The 21312-nt window shown below is 48.6% G+C and overlaps 1 protein-coding gene across 1 annotated transcript; it reads right to left on the reverse strand.

Annotated features, from left to right (window-relative positions):
- Positions 1-494: 494 nt before the first annotated feature.
- Positions 495-20790, reverse strand: LOC119111650 (cubilin homolog). Its single transcript, XM_037235456.1, has 14 exons — positions 20743-20790; positions 20379-20456; positions 16682-16811; positions 15960-16106; positions 14441-14581; positions 13334-13437; positions 11594-11732; positions 10175-10322; positions 8921-9021; positions 6913-7045; positions 2243-2318; positions 1422-1426; positions 1218-1358; positions 495-751 (listed from the first exon to the last, which is right to left on the reverse strand). Exons 2-14 carry the CDS (start codon positions 20453-20455, stop codon positions 495-497), a joined length of 1599 nt encoding a protein of 532 aa, XP_037091351.1. The 5' UTR covers position 20456; positions 20743-20790.
- Positions 20791-21312: the final 522 nt, after the last annotated feature.

The raw sequence follows: 21312 nt of genomic DNA on the forward strand, positions 1-21312 counted from the left end.
TTGTGCGAGGAGACGATGGAACCGGCCCCCGGTGTGTCCTGACCACAGTAGCGCCCCAACAGCGGCGCTGCGCTGTTCACGCCGTCATGGATCTGCAGTCATGAGCACAGTGCAGGGTATTGACTTGGAAATAGCATGAAGACTCGATATGAAATGCTTCTATGGGCAAACCAGCAGCGCCTTCGTATCCCACGCGGTCGAGCAATCTGTGCGATGCATTTTTTTAACGTGCTTACCCTTTGATACATAATAATCTGACAGCATGGTGCCTACAAATAGCACAATGATAAGCACTGTTCAGACAAAAAAGGGGGGGGGGCGTATGTAGACACCCATGAGTCCGTGTGCTAAGAAGCTGTATTACAATAGCTCGCGAAGGATTAAAACTGAGCTGAGATGCTACCCAGAAAAAAACTTTGCGTGAGATATGTGTACCGCACGCACGATACTGCCTTCTGTGTATAATACTGCATGTCATTGGCCATGGTCCTGCTTCAGCAGCCTCGGTGGGGAATATTGCAAAGCAGCATGGCCGCTGTACCCGCTCCCGCTCTGCATAAAAATATCACCTGGAGCCAGTCGTAGCGGCAGCTGCCGCTGGAGGGCTCCAGCTGGAAGCGCGTGAAGGTGACGTTGAGCACCTTGTCAGGCGGCGCGCGGATCAGCCAGGCGCAACTGACCTCGTGCGGATAGGTGACGCCCATGTGTGGGAAGGAGAGGGCGCCGGGGCTGTCCAGCGCGCCCCCGCACGCTGCCGCACAGCGCAACCACTGGGGTTAGTTGCAAACGGAGGCATAATACAGTATACAATACAATGTGGGTGTTGCCTCTAGTCGAAAGGCTGAATGGAACGGCTGTCTCTCGATCCCGTTATCCTTTTCTGAATACGAAGTAAACAGGAATCATTAACGATTGTTCGCGATTTATTGTCAGAGGGATAAATTATGATTTGATGTTAAGTTAAGAAAGAACGTGATCGGGAACACCAGTACTAGCGATCATTTAAACCGGGATCGCAGCAGACCACTAGCGGCATTGCACTGCACTGATTGAGATGTCGTGGTGGTGGCATCATCGGCCTTGCGCCTGAAAATGATGGTGGCTTTAACAGTACCTGGCGTGACTCTTGGACCGGCGGCAGCGGCTGACTTACACTGGGACGGACTTAGACCTGACTAACTTACACTTCCTGCAGTGGCGGCGGCGGTGGAACCTACCCTGCTGACGGGTCTGGCAGAGCGGGCCCGTATAGTCGCCGCTGCACGTGCAGGCGAACGAGCCGACCGTGTTGGAGCAGGTGGCACCGTTCTGGCACGGCGAGCTCTGACACTCATTAACGTCCATGTCACAGCGGGCACCTGAGAAACGGACGCGATGACACGTCTTTGAGACACTAGCTGCTGGACTGCACAAATACCCACGGGTACTAAGCACAACGGCGGCCCGCGGTATTATACGTGTGGGATGATATACAAGGTAAAATAGTGCAAACCTGTTTAGACATCCTGGGTCATGCCTTCGTTCATGCAAAGCAAGTATGGGAAACAGTGGGTATCAACAGTTTGCGCGTTTCCTTCCCCCCCCCCCCCTCTCTCTCTCTCTCTCTCTCTCTCTCTCTCTCTCTTTCTCTTCCCCTAATCCCTTAGGGTAAATATTGGCAAATTTAAAAGGAAGAACCTGACTGGCAAAACAACGGACCGCGCTATCGACGTTGCTCTCATTCACGCAAAGCTACGTGTCCGATCTGTTACGGCCATTCATTCAAGTATGCCTCGTAGGAGGAAATCTTCCGTCCTCATCGCTAGTTAGTAGTAACTACGTGGTAATTGTTTTATGCGTAAAATTTGTATGTTTGATACACGCCAATTTCAAGACATCGTAATTTTACATGCGGGCTGCAATTTGCAATCAGTGTAAATCAAGCAACAGTGATATGGCATGCATTGCATATAGAAGCCACAAGCATCTGCACTACACTTGAACACATCTAACGCGGAGGCATACACAACCATGAACAAAAACGGCAGAGCAAAACGGGGGTCTTCCAGAGTAAACTGCAATGCTTAGTGCCTAAACTAATGTTATTTTGCAGTCCCTGCATTACGAGCCTGGATGGCCCGCGCGGCCGTCACCTGTGTATCCGGGCGGGCACGTGCAGATGAAGCCAACCGGGCCGTCCACGCAGGTACCGTGCACGCACGGCTGAGTGGCGCAGGTGACGCCGGCGGCGCCGGAACGCGGCACGCAGCCGGCCGGGCCCAGCCCCGAGCCGGCGTACCCCGACGGACAAGTGCACTGCACATGACTGGCCGATATCGCTGTAATTGTGGAACACGGACACGCGTGACACCTGCACACTGATGATGCTGCACTGCTGCATTATCATTCTTGGCGAGCATATGCTGCCGACCGCATGGTATGAAAGGCCAAATCAAAAATGTAAGAAAGGATGATAGTTCATATGGTGGCGACTTGGCATTGAAATTCAGCGTCTAGTTCTTGTTTCATTTAAAGTACATGCATTGTTCGTTGCAAAGAAACCGTTGGTTTGCTCAGGTACGAAAAGTTTGACCTCCGGCAGTCAAATATCCTCCTTGCCACCGAAAACGCCACACTTCAAAAACAATGCTTCCAGCCAAGGCCCCAAACCCAGTCTTTAAGCCGCCGCACCACGCCGCGCCTTCGTGGGACCAATCCGCTCATGTGCATTGCCTTGCAAAGGCCATGCAGCAAAGCATGCGATTTAGCCCGGTCGACCGGACGGCTGCAAGGTCAAATTCAAGGCGAAATAACAGGGAAACAGTGTACTGCCACCCTATGGGAATTGTGTAAAAACATGGGGACTCTACAGGAAACTTTGCCTCGTTCCAGCCTGGGCTGTGATAAACCGCATTCCAAAGTCAACTTCCATGGTCAAAACCAGGGTCGTCATACTATGGCTATCTTAGTAGTGACGCCGTACTGCGGCTGTTTGAGCACGATCTGCTCAAACACGGTGCATTGCTATTCTGGCCTGGAACGTAAAAAATAATTCCTCAGGGTCAATCGAAGCAGTCAGTAAACCAATCAATGCACAAAATTCAAACTCAAAAGACATATTGCCCTCTATGGCGGCTGTGTGTGGATAATCTGCACAAGTCTAGCGTGGAATGTTCAAAATGCGTAATTCAGGGTTTACCTCCATTATTCATCTGCAGGTCCAACGACGGGGCCACGCCGTAATGGCGCTCTAAAGTGCTGATGTTAATCAATGGGGCGTGCCTTAGAAGTCAGCTGTCCACTTTAATCAGGCCTTTCAACAAAACACTTCCCACGGACAACCTGCAAGTGACAGTTAATTTAAAATAACTGGATGATATCACACTGCCCCAGTATGGAGCCGATCAATGCAAACGTCATGTCATTTGAAGGCCATATCTATTCCACCTAGGTTGTTAAAAAGGCATAATCAAGGACGATGTCCAAATCCAGTCTAGAGGTCAAATGGCGTGCTAGCTGAGTGCTGTCGCTGTGTATGAATGATTGGCGTAAATAGGAGGCCACAAAAACCCAGGTATATTTTCCAGCCTAGGCGATTAAAAAGGTGCGGACAAAAAACAAGCTGCAAGGTCATGCCAGTGTCAAAAAATGGAATAGTGCCGCCCTACCGATGTATAGTACTAATGTGCCCGACTGAGGCGCCATTTAAACCCCAGACACCAATTCCAGCTCTGGATAACAAACTTCAAGCTTCATGTTTCATCGCTCCGGTCAAAACGCCGCAAGCTTCAAATTTCCAGGCCAATGGTCAGAGTATGCCCTCTAGATAGCATCAGAGTCTTCATATCCCCTCTATGAGACTTTTCTTCAGAACTGTGATGCATTATAAAAGCTAAGCTTTCATCTTAATCTGGTCGTTAAAAGGTGCGAATCAACGTCGACATTCTTTGCACGTGATGTATTTGTACCAATCGGTCTCATTGAGCGGCAGGACTATGCTATCCGGGAAGTCCACCTCGTTTTGATATAAGAGCACTCTCAAAGAGCCAGTTGTCGTTTCCCTCTGAACCGTTAGAAAAACAGACAAACTACAAGATCTACCTTGAAGACCATGTGCAACGCAAAAGGACGGAGTAGCAACGCACTGCCCATGCAATGTACCCATCTGTGCGATGGAGGTGTTTTGAAAGGCGGAAATTCATTGCAGAAATTGCATTATCAAAGTCATCACTTTGGTTCAAAAGCTATAATTCTCAAACTATTAAATCATAGGACGCAGAGAACTGTAGTGTCGCTTTATGGAACTGACCTAAGCGTCATGTGAAAGTTCGATATCTATCCCGGTCGGGGTTGGCAAAATTTAATAAGTAAACACTTGTTCGGGCCAAAAATCCCAAATTTATGTTTTGAAGGTCTGTGAAAGGAGCATGCCGGAATTGGTACCATTTGGGACCCATCTCGGTATGCTTTGGAAAATATCATAAATACTATGAAAAGCCAGCATCATTTTGATCTAGACTGGATTCTCAAAAGCGCCCAATGTGAGGTCAATCAGGAGACATATATTGCAGGTTAAATGACGGCAAAGCACGAGATTGCCGCGACATGGGACTGCTCAGCATCTTAAAGGCAGGTATCCATTTCAGTCCGTGTCGTAAAAAAACGCACTCCAAGATGAACCCTCAGGGTCACATACCAGTTCAAAGGACTAGGCTCCATAGTATTGTCCACACATGGGCCGATTTACACAATGAATTGTTAGTTGAAAGTCAGCTACTCCCTTCAGCCTGGTCTGCACAAGCGTCACGCTTCAAGGTACATTGCCCTGGCAAAAAAAAAAACATGCAAAAAGGCTTCAGGTCATGAGATTTGATAGCCCCATGTTACGCAAGTACACCGTAGATCGATAATGCTGCGCTACTCCTTCCTTGTCATTGGTTATGACTTTGCAGATTGACTTAGAATGCGCTCTCGTGGTAGTACGTATTACGTTACGCGAGGAATGTGGGAGGGCGGTGTTGGTAGAGAGCACCTGAAGTGCAACAAGGGTGAAGGGGGTTGACAGCATAACGTTACGCTCAGGTGTGGCCCAAAACTATGCTGAAATGGTTGCAAAAATGTTTTTGGCAGTGTAGTTAGCTGGTCTCACCCATTGTAACAAATGACTAACCACTGAGGAGCAGGGTTAAAAAATTGGCAAAATACGTGACAATTATGGACAAAACCTCGGCCAAGGCTGGGAAGGTTGCTGGCAAGGGTGGAAAGGTTTGCACGTAAGATGCTATTTGTGCTAGTCTGCCTAATAAGGCGGCACGCCTATGCTACTCTTCATTCTACTTTCATTTTGAACTTGAAATGCAGCGTTGATTTGCGCCTGTTTATCGACCTGAGCCAGAATGGATTTCTGACTTTCAGACCACACCGCATTTATGCACAACGGCCCTTGCAGTATAAATGCGACGTTAACCCGTACTAGGACGTTTAGTTTGGCGTTTGAGCCTTTTGACAGGAACGTTGTTCCTTGCCGTGCTATGTCGCACAATCTCAGGCTGGAATGAATAACCAGGGTTCACATGTCGCCCTGTTTGTGCAGATCGGCCGATACAGCCACAGTACGGCGTTAACCCGTGATTGGACTGAGATGTGATCTTGGAGGTTATCCCGGCTAGCAGTTCTTGACAGCCCAGGCTGGAATACAATTTTTGGCTTTCTGACATCCTACGCGTTATTCATGCAGTACTACTTCGTTATCATATCGTAATGTTGGGGATGGAGGCATCCTCCAATGGGCCGTTCTGAAGGCATTGCTGATATAATTGATGAAGGCTTTTCATAGTATCTTGCTTGTGCAGACCAGTTCATATTGGGGCCGTGTGACGCTATTCGTACCATGGTCATCATGTGTTTGCTTTAATACGTGGTTTGAGCTTTATTTTGAGATTGACGGTTAGCCCTGGAATCCTTTTTGGGCTGCCTGGATTGTCATGTATACTCGGGTCTTACATGACATCCCCAAAACGCTATTTTGCAGCGTTTTCGCTTGACCACATTTTTTGGCCCCTAGGAGATACATTATTTAGAGAACAGTGAAACGCAAGGCATGTTCGTAAATAATGTAGCTCTGTACTTGATAGTGTCATGCCCGACGAAATCGGGGCTAGACGCTGGATTCGAATACGAATGAATGCTCTGCTAACTTAACTGGCGTGCAAAAGGGCACGAATATGTGCGACAACGCGAGTGGATTCAAAACCTCTGGAACAAATTGGTGTTACATTGACATCATTTGCATTAGTTTGAAAATACCTGCCTGCGGCGTCACTGAACGAAGCACCAAACAACAGGTAGTGACGCATTCAATCATGACCCTAGTACCCCCGGATGCAATATTTACATACACTATAGATATAAAGGTATCATATAATGATGGCATATATATATATATATATATATATATATATATATATATATATATATATATGTATGCATGTATTCATACACATTTTTATCATGAATAATAATTATAGGCATCATCTATATGATACTGACAGCATTATATGAATATATATATATATATATATATATATATATATATATATATATATATGCAATTTACCTATGCATAAATTCATGCGATTATCACAATACCACCTGAGAGATAACCGGGAAACAGTAAAATAAATACACCAAGCGAGAATGATATTCCGCGCAACTATTCCATCCGTCATACTAATGTTTCGTCTCAATCCTTCCGTAAGACTAACATTTAAGTATTGTGAGTTTTACCAGCTGTCTCTCTATGATGCGTCGATAACGTTGAAATATTGAACGCCGAAGCAATCAGCTGTTTTCGGAAATCGAAGTAGCCGGCAATATTCCTTTGTTTGACCACCTATGTGCCTGCCACGCCTATGCCGGCCGCCCCTGACTAACCTGGGTTGTGGTAACACTGGGCGAGAGGGTGGCATCCGCCGTTACCGACACCGCAGATCCCGCCCGCTGCTACGCGGCAGACCACTCCGTTGCCTTGGTAACCGGCTGGGCACGCCCCACATCGTCGCCAGCCCTGTGACACACAGAGCAGGTGTCGACGAGGTTTACTGAGCAGCGACGGCGGGCATGCCGCGGAATAGCATGCACAACAACCTGTCTAGCGGGCAAGAGCTGCGTGGTGGCGAATAACATACCAATCCACCCATTTAGCTAAACGCCATGGTACCAGGGTCGTAACCAGGATTTTGTTCTGTGGGAGGGGGGAGCGGCCGAGCTCGGTGAGTATGCGTCACGACGATTTTTTTAGCCTTCTGTCGGGAGTCATCTATGGTTTAAACAAATCAATCTGGGCCTATTGGGGCAGGGACTTGGTTGCACCCCTGCATCGTACCACATCATCTATATGCTGCCGGTGCTTGCCTGCATGCTTTCTGCGGCGTCGGGCGAGCGAGGCGCTAGCAGATGTCAAGGCCGTAAGTGGTGCCAAAAAACTGAGCCACTGGAACCAAAAACTTCGACAACGGATAACGGCAATAGGTGTGACCGGTGCTTTAAAAGGTTGACCATTCATGACCATTGAACTAGAGGAGGTCCACTGATGTAAAATTTGCGAGTTAAGTCAGGAACGGCTGCTTGGAAATGGCAGACTATGAACATGGTCGGAATCAGCGATTGTAATCCTACATATCTAGTAGCAAAATACCTTTATTTTAGCCTGGTATGAGCAATAGTGGCTCTGAAAGACGTGTATGGTTGCAGCGAACGACATGAACAAGTGCAGCATTTTACCATTTTCGCAATGATGACCAAAACACCTGAAAACAGCACGATCGTTGGATATTTGTCCCTCAAAGCGGGGATACCAGTCTGTGTGAATATAATTGCCTGTCGTTTCGTTAGGGCAACAGCGCTTTGTATTCGAACTCGGCTTCGGACAGAGGGAAATTGTGGATATCCTGCCGATTGCTGACACGCCTGTGGGGCGGACGGCTTTTAGCTCATTAGCATTTGCAGTCGGCATACACAACTTCATGATTTACACCTGCAGTCGATTCCACGTCACTCTCTGCCCTAGTTGTTGAGATCCTGACATTATTCACTAAAAACTTTCCAAGCGAGCGGATCCACCCACGGTTGGCCCACGAGAGCGCGAGACCGGCTGCGCACCGCGACAAGTCCGTTTGCCATTGCCATTGACCGTGCTCTTCTCCGCCTCGATCTGTTGGTCTGGTGCCGCTGCGACCCCTGGCCGCCGAGATCTGGTGCGGTCTCGACCCGTGCTACTCAGCACTTCCGCAGATCATTGCTTCTTTTCATGTCAGCCGGATGGGAGGTGACGTCCGGGTGACATTGCAACGTCGCAAGACAGCTGAGTGATAGAACAGCTTGCATACAAGTTTCCAACAAGTAATATCGTGCGACGTATTTAAAATTGCACATAAGAATGCCGACATATGCAAGAACATGAGATGATCGGTTGGAAAGGCATTAGTTTTTAGGTGTGCCAGGCGGAGCCACTCAAGTCCCAAATGTTCTCATCATTAAAGTAAGACTGACTCAGCGCCACTGAGTCAGCGGGTGGCATCGCTCGTGGAAGCAGTGGCATAGCATGCATGATAATGAACTGGTTGATTGCATATGTGTTCGTCATGCTTTCAAGCATCAGGCTAGGCTAGATGGTGGTAATGCGAGTGGTCTTCACTGCTACCTGCTTATCAAGTGCCACTGTATTAGTATATCCAAGTATATCCATACCTCATCCACAAAACACCTCGCATAAGCATTATATGTATATGTACATGTATATATATATATATATATATATATATATATATATATATATAGCAAATTATCGTCCATAAGAACTGCATGCGAAACACGAGGCATGTCTTCACAATATATGTAAGCTCTCTGGACAGCATGCACCTTCAAGCATTTGTGCCCTTACCCTTGTGTTAAAGCAGTCCACCATTGGATTCATGCTGCAGCCACCATTGTACTGCAGGCACTCGTCCACATCCGTGCAGGAAAAACCATTGCCCGTGTAACCTAGAACAGCGTGCGTTGTGAAGCGCCACACACATGCGCTGGTGATCAGTTGCTGTTCATGGGCAATGCAGTACTTGCCAGCAGCACCTGCGTTCACTTAAACTGAAATCTGTCGGACTGGAAAAGCTTACTTGTTATACGCAAGGAAGAGCTTAAGCTGGTTTTCCGGACTTGCGAGTTGGGAATTCTTATGTTGAAAAAATAGCATTCCATGTACCAAGCGGTACTGGTTAAACGGCTTTATCAAGCAAGCCTTGGCTTTTTTGAGACGCAAAGCAATGTTTTTTATGAGTGCTGCCAGTGCCTTCTGGAATAAAGAATCTTGATTTGTTCAGCATAGAAACTCACCACTCATAGCGCTGAACAGATGCATTCCACCAGAGACATATGATGTCTCAATAGACAATAAAATAGGACAGCCGCATGTTCTCGCAACGTCGAGCACGAACGTTATACAAGCAGTTCCAAGAACAATTAACACAGACGATACAGTTATTGAGAGAAAACAAAATATTTACACACCTGCGTGATGTCCCTAATTCTAATTTCGATTCTGTTCGCTATGCTATGACCGCAGGCCAAAAACGACCATCTTGCGATACAATTTTGACATTTTAATAAAACGTATTTGACGTTTTCTTCCGTCATATCAGCAAGATTGCTGCCTTTTTGTTGCTGACGACGTTTAAAGTCGGGCCCGAACACCTTCATTGATCACTATTGATCACATTAATGTGCTGAGACTCGTACTTTCATTGAGCTGTAGGAACCAGCATCGCTGATAGGCCTGCTGCGCCGGACGGTGTCTGTTGTGCTGTGCCAGTCAGTGTCCGGTGTGCTGTGTCAGTCAGTGTCCGGTGTGCTGTGTCAGTCAGTGCCCAGTGTACTGTGCCAGTCAGTGTCCGGTGTACTGTGTCAGCCCAGAGTCTGTGTGTTGTGTCACGTAGTGGCCGGTGTGCTGCACCGACTAGTGTCGGTGTCCTGTGCCGGTTTGCATCCGGTGTGCTGTGTCAGTCCGTGTCCGGTGTATTGTCTCAGCTGGTGTCTGTGTGTTGCGTCTATTAGTGACCGGGGTGCTGTATCGATCAGTGTCGGTGTTCTATGCCGGTCTGCGTCCGGTATGCTGTGCCGGACAGTGTCTGGTGCACCCCACCTGCCGGACAGGCCCCGCAGCGGAAGGAGCCGGGCGTGTTGATGCAGGGCACGGGCGGATCGTGGGAGCAGGCCGGTCGGCTGTCGGCGCACTCGTTCACGTCCTCCGTGCAGGCCGCGCTGTCACTGCCCGAGGCACGCCGCCAGCCCTGCGGTATGGACACGGTATATCTACAGTTGCGATAGGGGTCAGCCGCTGGCCACTGACGGCCGCCTCATAAAAGGCGACATACGTTTTAGACGAGGCATGGGCGCCATGTTGGGTTCTGTCATGACATTTACGAGACGTGATTAATCTAAGAAAAGCTTCCTCCATTTGAAGATATTGAGCTAAGCAGCAGAAAGGAAGAAAAAAAGTTTACTTGTTAATATTGGTATGATTTCAAGTGCAAAACACCGTTCAAAACAACCAAATTTCACTATTCAGTAAATGTGCTATTCCAAAACGTCATCGTTTGACTACCTCATGGCACGTCTTGATGACGTCGAAGTCGTTGCCAGACTGGCCGTGTAAGAAATACTACTGTAGCGGACCCGCTCAGTCACTTGTAGTACTTCAACTCGCCGTAAGGCGGCTTGTGAATGTATGCGTGTGAGCTATGCCGTCGATCATTATGTGCGCGTGTGCTAGCTCTTTCTCGTGGAGTGCTTGTATATTTGTCCGTGATGGCATGCTTTACTTGCATTTGCATTTTCTGTTACGGCGCCTTTCTCGACTCATTCTTTTGACAGCCTCACGCCCGTCAAAACAAATAAAACTGCTCAAATGCCTGTGTTATGCATCACAAAACGTGGTTTTTGTTTGAAACTTACATTTACCACGTTAAGCTTCATGAAACCCCACTGTTGACGGTTAATGCGACGAGTAGTGCTGACGAACTCCAAGCACGAGTAAGTAGATGGTCGTGCTTGTCATGATTTTGAATACAATGTGGTCATCGTGGAGGAGGAATTCGTACGACGTTGCTTTGACGTCACGCATCTCTGGCCGACTTCAAATTTGGTGGCGCAAAATAGTTCGCACAAATTCGTTTACGCCTGGCTTAGACACGAGAGGCTTCGAAACCTTACAACGGGCATAACTGTGAACTGCAGGGAATGATCTTGAAAATGGCTTCCGCAGTTCAAAGCGCCATATAAATATGGGACAGCCCCTTTAACTCGTAAGCCAGTAAATTGTATCGCATTGGTGGGTCACACAAGTGTTAACTGCACAAATTAATGGCTAATGAAGGACGTTAATCCTCTTTGACATCTGGTCGGGACTGGACAGCATTATGATGCAAAGGGCATGCGCACTCATATCGTTGTATTCTGTTTTTGCTCCTACTGTACAAGCGTTGGGGAATACAAAAGGTAGGGAGCGGTGGAAAAGTGTTTCCAGCCACCAAAGCTGAGCATCTGCTGTCTTCTAACCCACCTGTTCGCAGATGCACTTGTGGCCGTCGGCCTGGCTGACGCAGGTGCCGTGGCCGCAGAGCTGGCGCTCGTTGGCACTGCTGCAGTTGCTGGAGCGCTCGGTGCAGCGCTGGCCGTACCAGCCTGACGGGCACTGGCAGCTGGAATGGCAGGCCTTCACTCAGCGTCCCGTCCGGGATCGGGCCGTATAGAGTCTGTCTGAGGCTCAGGCTAGACATGTCCAGTTGCTTAGTGCGATTTTAGTCAGGACTGAGCTTTGTTCGTCTTCGTGGCACCATGTTTAATATCAAACAGCGGCGAAGCTACGATGGCGGTTGGGGCAAATGGGGATGGAGCCGCTCCCATCCCTAGCCCGGAGGAGGCACCCCTGGGTTGAATATACCACCCCTCCGATATAATCGTCGCACCCAGTTAAAAAAACTCTTTACACTCCGTTACTCTCGGTATACTTAGCGGCTACTTTCAGCTGTACTGTAGCTTGCGTCGCTTTTGGTTTTACATTGTCTACTAACTCACTACATGGAAGAAAATTGCGAGTCCTGAATTAATCGGTACTTCTAAGCTTCAGTCGCAGAGAAGGTGAAGGTGAAGAAGGCAAAGCGTGCAAACCTCAGGTCGGTTTTGTGGCGTCGCGGTGATAAAACACGTGACTCCAGCTTGTTGAGAATGGCGGCCCTGGCTCTTAGGGACAGGGGTTATGAGACCGCTGGCCAAGCCCCTCCATAGGCAAATCCTAGGTAGACTGATGACACCATGCATGTAAAAACAGCGCTCAGAACAAAGCAAACATGTTCTTCAGAGTCCAAAGTTAAAGAATTTAAAACGCAAAGCTCAAACTGAAAAACGTGTGTGTTTCGTTGGTATAGAGACCTTTCGGCCAATGGTGACCATCTCAGAGTTGCGGACTGACTGGGTATGGAGATTGGTGGGGCAAGACTGCATGTATTTGAGAGTCCCCCGCTACTGAGACTTGGCCCGCACAAGGACCGCTCTCGGAGTTTGTGCGGACGCTAGGACGGGTCTCCCCGCGGAGACGCTCTAGAGCCCCTCGTGGCTGATGCATCAGCCACTTCCGGGTAAACGGAGATTGGCTGGGAAGCAGGCAGGAACGCGGATTGAGTAAACAGGGGTGGATGCATGCAAGGACGATCAGTCGCTGGAGCGGCACGGGCGATAAAGGTTGCTGAGACACCTATAGACGCTGTTGTCATTGTCATTGGGGCTTAACGACGCACTCATATGCGGAGGCTATATGGTGTTGCCTGCCTCTTATCCTGGCAGGAGGAGCGAGCACCGCGGGGAATCGAACCCCGTATCTCTGGTTTCCCAGACGCACAGGGGTTAACGCAGATGCATTAACCACTACACTACCGGCGCCATAAACGATTTTAGCCATGCTGCTGGATTCCAATGCATTGGCATCACATCTACAGGTCAATGACGTGAAGACAGTTAGACAAATTGTCAAAAGGTGTCATGGAGATGACGGCTGAACTTATCACCTCGCCCCACGTTCTAGCGGTCATGTTACTGATGTCCATGCTGCAATTGTAAGTTTCAGATAATTGATGCGCAACCTATTCATGGGCAGACGGGCTAACAACAAAGACGCTGCACAACCAGTGAGCCCTCAGTGACCAGGCCTTCGCTGAATCACTGCTCGGAGCGTTTCGCTCACACTCTCACAGTGGTCGTCACCACCAGAGGCGCTCGGTGCGGCCTGATGCGAGAGCTGTCCCACCTGAATGCGCCGGCCGTGTTGCTGCACGTGGCGCCGTTCTGACAGCCCAGATCCGTGCCGGACAGCTCGCTGCACTCGTCCACGTCCACTTCACATGTGGTGCCCTTGGAAGCACGGTCACGGATACAGCGTGTTCACATAGCGCTTAAAACTAACGCTCACAATGCAACACTCGCATGTCCGATCCTGGTGCAATCAATTCGGCAGTTCTTTGTATGGCGGTATGCGTGCGAACGGAATGCCAGCACAGGGCCGAACGGCTGCGGGAGGGGTTGCCGGGAAGCGGAGCTGGCAGGGGACTTGCGTGCCGTCCATGTGGCATCTACTGCTTAAGAATGGCTAAACAAAAAGTGTGGAAAAACGAAGATAGCGGATGGCCAAGCTGTAGGCTGCAGATGGCGGAGCTAGTTCTTGCTTCTCAATTCCTCACAAAACGTTTCATATCATTAAACTTTCCATGAGTCGACGGGACATATGAATGATTCTTTAACAATTCGCCCAATTTTATCTGTAGATGAATGCAGGTTAAAACTGTTGCCCTCAGCCTGGATCTCCCCGCTTTATCCTCCCTCCAAGCAGTTAGCCAGTCTTCGTTTTGCATCCTTAGTCGCCCCGCTTCACTTAAGCTGGTGTATGGATCATCGAAGCACGTCGCCAAACCTCCTGAACTACACCTCGCCGGTCCGTTGCTTTAACCTCTGTTGCGTAACAGCACCTATGTCTGTTCCTCGCACATTGTACACCTGCGTACATACCTGCCAGTTGGGTGGGCACTGGCACTCGAAGGCGCCGTACATACCTGCCAGTTGGGTGGGCACTGGCACTCGAAGGCGCCATACATACCTGCCAGTTGGGTGGGCACTGGCAGTCGAAGGCACCGTACATACCTGCCAGTTGGGTGGGCACTGGCACTCGAAGGCGCCATACATACCTGCCAGTTGGGTGGGCACTGGCAGTCGAAGGCACCGTACATACCTGCCAGTTGGGTGGGCACTGGCAGTCGAAGGCACCGTACATACCTGCCAGTTGGGTGGGCACTGGCACTCGAAGGCGCCATACATACCTGCCAGTTGGGTGGGCACTGGCACTCGAAGGCTCCGTACATACCTGCCAATTGGGCGGGCACTGGCACTCGAAGGCGCCGTACCGGTCCACGCACGTGGCGCCGTTCTGACACGGATTGCTGGCGCACTCGTTTAACTGCAGCTGCTCTATCAGTCTCTGTAGGCCTTCCTCAAGAACTCGTACCTGTAACGTCAAACAGATATGAAAACTTATACATATTTATATATATATATATATATATATATATATATATATATATATATACATCGTACCATGTGTCACACACATCATAAAGTAGGTCTATCAGTCTGATGTGAGTACACAGATTCCACCATAACAGAACAAGAAGGATGGGTGATGGGTGAATGGTGAATGGTGGGATGGGTGATGGGTGAAGCTCCAGTTTATTCCCAGGCTTTTTGAAGCTGCTCGTTGTCGGTTGGTCAAGAGTCTGTCAAACGCATGCAAATAGGAATTTCACCAATTGTTTTGTCGGCTTTATCACGCGAACATGATATTCACCGTTTATACTCTAAAAGAATGCGTTCCCGCCCGAGGAATTGCTATATAAGGCGAAAATTGACCCAGGGCGATTCAGATTTAGCTATCATGGTGTTGTCATTCGTGTATGCCTGTACACATGCACATATATGTATATATGCGCATATATATATATATATATATATATATATATATATATATATACATATCTATATACATATCTACATATATCATGTGTAGATACATACATACATATCTATATAGATCATATACATACATATCTATATGTCTATATACATATACATATATATATATATGCATATATATACATATACATATATATATATATATATATATATATATATATATATATATATAGTCTCCTATTCTCAATTTATTCTGCTTTGGTTTAATCACAATCGAAGCTGTCTCGCTTATTTCTTCTCACCTGATGTACTTTACATATATTTTACGCCAAAGTTTAAGGGAAGGCATTGCAAAAAGTTTATATTTTCCTTGCACTGAGCAAAGAGTGTATTAGATCAAAAATGGGATTAACAACAGGGTTAGTTATTTCATTTACATGACGTGTTCAGGTGCGAGTGAGATATTGAAATGGTCTAATTATGTGACTTCATTTTTGTTGCCCGCATATAATCCCTGTGTCGCAACATCCAACCACTTCTCCGGACCTATCAGCCGCTTGGATGACCCTATTCACAAAAATTGGTAGCAATACGCATGATTTGCTTTGCTTGGCTTTTGTAGTTTGGCTTGTAAAGGAATTTTAATTATGAGGGAAAAGGGATCGAAAATGTTAGGGAATATTGGCTTTAGGTACCGCACGTTTCGCATGCGCGGGCACGAATAAAATCTGTGACACACGTTTAGCGCTGACAGGTGGAGCATCATGCCCGTTCCACCGAGCCCACCGGTCCTTGGAGACGATAACAACTCTGCCTCCCGCCTCTCTGCACCGGTCTGCTCTGGGCGGACCCCAGTGAAGAAGACAAGCCCCACGTCCCTCCCGACTCTTTGCACTGGCCTGCTCTAGACTTACCCTGGTGGCGAGGGGCGCGTTGTTTGCGGCTTGTCCGGGGGCCACCGGCTGCCGGTCCTGCAGCTGCCGGACGGCCCGTTCCAGCTGAAGCAGCCGCTCCGAGGGGGCACCGCCGCCGCCGGACACCGGCGACAGACCGTGCGTCGCCTGGCGCCGGCACGAGCGCGGTCAGAGCTCAGAAAAGGGGAGCGACGCCGCGCCGGCATGAGCGCGGTCAGAGCTCGGAAGCTGAGCGCGACGCCGCGCCGGCACGGGCGCGATGGGAGCTTAAAAGTGGAGAGCGAGGCTGCGCCGCAGACGGCGGGACGGCTGACGGCGGACGTTGTCGAAAAGTGATCCTGGCTGCGAGGGGGTAACCCGCTTTTGAATTCGGCCGTGCGGAAAACAAGTCATATGGAAAATTGGCCGTGACTTGTTAATCAATCAGCTGAGTAATTGAACGTGGCAGGATCTAGTTTCGTTAGGTAAGATGGAGGAGCTGAGCACTGAAAAATGACGTAACATCCCCCTCTCCCCCCCCCCTCCCGCCAACTAGATCGAAAGCTGCACCCCCGATGCCCGATGCAAGCTACATCCCACCCCTACACCCAAGCTACACCCTACACCCCTTGACCAATGTTGACACGTTGTGCAACAAGCCAAAAAGCCACAATGAATACCCCGCATTCTTGTCCAACAGAACGCCCCCAGAGGCGGTGTAAGGCAGCTGCGTGAAGTCCTACCCGGTCGACCAGGTCGTTGAGGTCCACTTGGTTGATGTTGACCCGGCCAGAACCCGAGGTCAGAATGGTGACGTTGCGGTGGAGGGCCGGGCGGATCTCCAGATGGCCATCCCGACTCACCAACCGGGGTCTGCCGGGGCGCGTCAACGCCATGAGCAAGAGCACACAAACGCAGACGCACGCGTGCACGCCCCCCCCCCCCCTTCCCCATACGTGCGCACCCATGCCCACGCACAACTCCACCTTCAAACTGGCGCGGAGGTTTGGGTTACGAAATTGAGTTTCCTCAGCTGTGGAATATTTCTGTCGGCTGCGGAACTGAAACATGAAACCAAACGGAGCTCACAATGTCCGGGTTACGACGCATGCTGCTCTGAGGACAAACGACACGGGGCGAGTACGCCGCGGTAGCCATGGGAGCTGATCTCTTGTCACAACTCAACATACGCAGCCCATGCGAGACTGTACAGCACACATTCAACCGGTGTTATTGGTTTCTACCATCCTGTACCAAATTCGACATGGCTTAGTCGTTGGCACCGAGGTATGCATATGCATATGCATAATGCATAGACATTGGCATTGACTGTACTGATATTGCGCGCATGTTCAATGTCATACTACAGTGTGCTACTAGCAGGTGTCGATTTGTATTCTTTTCGGTGGGCCATTATCCCCTCCCAATGTCCAGTCTGCCCCATCCCTATCGGCGAGTTTGCACCCCCCCCCCCTAGCCCAAGTATATGTAAAACATTGCAAATAGAAGCTCGAAATTGTAAAATGTTTCCAGAATGTTTTTGCTTATTGTTTCGAAGGTAACAGGACCAAAGATAATGAAAGCTGATATAATGTTCAGTTTAGTGCACAGGGCTAAATTAGTCACCTTTTTCAAGCTCAGAGGTCGTACCGTGTTTACTTGAGTTTCCCTTAGTTTTTTTCTTGCAAGCTGCATACTTTTAATCACACGATTTACATTTATTATCGACTATGGTCTAGTTTTGTGCTATTGCGCCAGTGTCTTGGCGTCATTCAGTGATATTGCAAGTTATATAGACCTTAGCAATATGTGTTATTTTGCCACGTCTTATCGAAAAATGAAAACAAGTCGTTATCAAGTTATCAACGTTCTACATTCGGAGTAACCCTTGAAAGGAGTTGACCTTTAACTCAACAGGAATATTCGTTGAAACAGTTGCAAAAACCCGGCAATCGACACCAGCCGGCTAAACCGATAGCGGCGATCATCCGACCATGACCACCAACACTAGCCGTGTCGAATTTTCCTAATGGGAATGATGCACCTACACCCCGCCTTGCGGTAATCAGTCGGGGTCTCCATGACAGACCTTGTTGGTCGCCGCCACTTAATAATACAAGCGGAGCTGACGGCGTGCGGCCTCCGGAGACTGCAATGCCGGGCGTCTGGGTTTTTGTTGTAAGAATTCCGAGCTCGTTTGGCCAAAACTGTGTCACGCAATTCCTTCACTGCCGGAGTCTCAACAAAGATAAGCATTATGAGACGAAAACAGGTGATGTGAGTGCAAATGTATGACCCATTTTGATATAAGAACTACTTTCATGTTTAAGTGCAATTAAGAAAAATTATGGTAGAGCCCCTGAGTGCTATCGGCTTAGAAAGAGTCTACTGAAGCATTACATTATGAATAGCGTTGGTGTGCTTTTTTCAGTTTATTGACTTCAAAACACAAATAGAATCGCATCTATCCTTGCCTCCTAACTTTCAAGAAGGGCAGGACTTCTGTCGAAATCAAGCGGGCCATATCGGGTGACGCTTTTATTTGGGTGGGGACCTTTCACTAGGAGGGGGACCTTGATCAACCCTGTGCCCCCCCCCTCCAATTACCATGATTATGGCTAAGTTTGTGCGTGGGTAACCTCGTAGAGCACCGAGTATGCACACGTAAGTATCATCGCATGGTAGCTGTAAAGTCAGCTCAACTAGAGACGCTGTTGCACCCTGCATTACATATAATATTGACATGACGGTTGTTTCATTTCTCACATGCTCGAAGTGAAGCGGATGAGGGCTGCTTTATCTGCAGAGGCACAACAGCCTGGAACACTGCCCCCCAAATGTATAGCTGGCTCGTAATTCGTGTTTATTCAAAAGAGCGAGAAGAGGGGATTCTCAACAGGAGGGCATCTGCGTAAGCGTATTGGCAGAAAGGTTGAAGACGGGGTTCTTAGATTAAGCCCAGAATTAACATAAACAGTAATCAACATGAATTCACTGCCATAAATATTTACTAAAATGCATACGTTTTATCGTTGAAATGTCCGTTTACCGAGAACTTACGTGAAAATGGGTTGTGATAGTCACAAATAGTGAGGAGCCTGAACAATCTATTCGTGTGAATGGATGAATAAATACGTCACAAGTTATCTTAGCGCTTAATGGCAAATTATGCATCTTTCAAATTTTTCAGTATTCAAGAGGAAAAGAGTGGCATCTGCATCCCCCCCCCCCCAGCTTCGCAAAACAGGTGCCTTTATAAGAAGGTGATGCAATCTGCGAGGTGTCCATTTATGGCTTCTGTGGCCGTGCACATGTCCTCTGAAAATATGATGAAATAATGTCTGTATGCATATATATATATATATATATATATATATATATATATGCACACACACACATATATATTTATATAAAATGGATAACCAGAATACAAGGTGCGAAATCCGAAAAGTTTTTGGCCCGTCCCCTTATCACGACTTCCACGAATCTGTCCTCCCCAATAATTTTAGGAAATCGATACCCATGGTGCGAAGCGAGGTTCGAGGTTTGTTATGGCGGAATTAGCTACCACGACACCACATGTGATAAGATTGCAGGCAACAAGCAGTCTAGCATACAAAAGAAAATCCTGGAGCTTTCGATTTTCGGTGCCACGAGTTTTCTTATGCTGAAAATAGCCGTTGTCATCTCTTCAACAAATACTGGTATTCTTTACCTCCGGTACATTGGAGCTCGGGTATTTTTACCGTAGCGACCAACAATGGTAATAAGTAGCACTCTGCTTACAAGGAGAAAGTTTAGATGAGTTGATTTTCTGCACGTGAAATGTTGCCTGATATTGGGAACGGGAATAGTCAGACAAGACAGATCAGTCCAAAGACCTATATAGCATCAGACAGCAAAACGCCTGCCAAGCGTCCACTGGACGACATTTAACTGTATGATGTTGTCAAGCTATGATACGTTTAGCACTTTCATCTTGGCAGCAAACGCTAAAGCAAATGACCATAGAGCACATGTCCGTTGCATTAATTTGCAGTGCGAAATGTTTCGTGGTGCTTAGATGGAATGCGTTCTTCAACATGAGCTCCACGACGATCATCATCGACTCAATGCGCTTGTGCATTCGATCATTTTTCAAACCAGGTGACGCTATGTTAGTAAGTTCTGGATTGGCAATATTCTGCTCCAGTGCACGGCGCATTACTTAGCCCAATATTACATAGCTCAATGTTACATGGCCCAACATTGTATATATTCCTCTGCTTTGTGCGTACACCGCAGAACACATGTGGACAGACGCATAGATCGCGCGGCCCCAATCACATGATGTTGGGAACCTGACACAGGACATGCGGCGCGGTAGAGAAGGTCGAATGTTCCCAGCGGCGAAGGATTCTTTGCTGAGGTTTCTACCTCATACAGACATCACCAACTCACTGGTTAATGTAGGGGTCTTGACAGACGGCTAACGACAGAATAGCGCTGAACAGAAGCGCTCCACGCGCGGCAAACATCCTGTTGACAGAGGCACACCATAGGCATAACACACAAGGCACACATCATAGGCACAGCAGAGGCATACCGCTGAATGTCATATCAGTGTGCCGCGTAGCTGAGAGGCAGAGGAAGGCACGGCTTGGGGCAAAGAAAGGGGCATCGATCCTTAAATCAAAAGATATGCACAATAATAAGCCATCTACAGACAAAACACCGGCACATACGAATAATGACAGCCTAACCAAAGCAAAGACATGGGGCACACAAGCTCAAAACCCAGGGTCATGCTGCGCTGATAACTTACCTGCGAGCGTGGCCGCTGCAGCTTCCGCACCGCCTGGCAGCGGCTCGGCCAGGCTGCGCACTGGTGGTGGTGCGGCCGACACGGGCCGGCACAGGTGGGGGCGTCACCGGCGTCCAGCCAGCGCCGCGCGACACCCGACCCGCCGCCCGCCCCGGCCGCCTTACGTAAACCAGCGGACGAGCGTGGGGTAGGGGAGGCCACGGCCGGCTCTGACCCGTACTCTGCCGCGCACCAACGGTCAGGCAGCGCACGACCGTCCGGTCGGAGGTCGCCAGCGCCTTCTTCCCGCTGAGTTATCACGCATTGCGCATTGCGCATCCAATCAACCCAGGTGGCGGATTGCCATAAACAGTAAACTGTTCGTACTGCGGTGACGAAACATCTCTTATTGGGCTGGTAGCCATATAGTTCCAGTGTCAGAAATGCAGCGCGAGGACGACTCATTTCGCGTGGTTTCTTTTCGTACCCTTGCCACTACACTAGACACACATGAGCCATGATACGTGTGAGCTTCTCCATAAAACGAATAACACCACGATTCAGCATCACTATGTGACGACGGGCACGGAT

The sequence above is a fragment of the Pollicipes pollicipes genome, unplaced genomic scaffold (genome assembly GCF_011947565.3).
Source record: "Pollicipes pollicipes isolate AB1234 unplaced genomic scaffold, Ppol_2.1 Scaffold_7261;HRSCAF=8764_pilon_pilon_pilon, whole genome shotgun sequence".
In the NCBI taxonomy this organism is placed as follows: domain Eukaryota; kingdom Metazoa; phylum Arthropoda; class Thecostraca; order Pollicipedomorpha; family Pollicipedidae; genus Pollicipes; species Pollicipes pollicipes.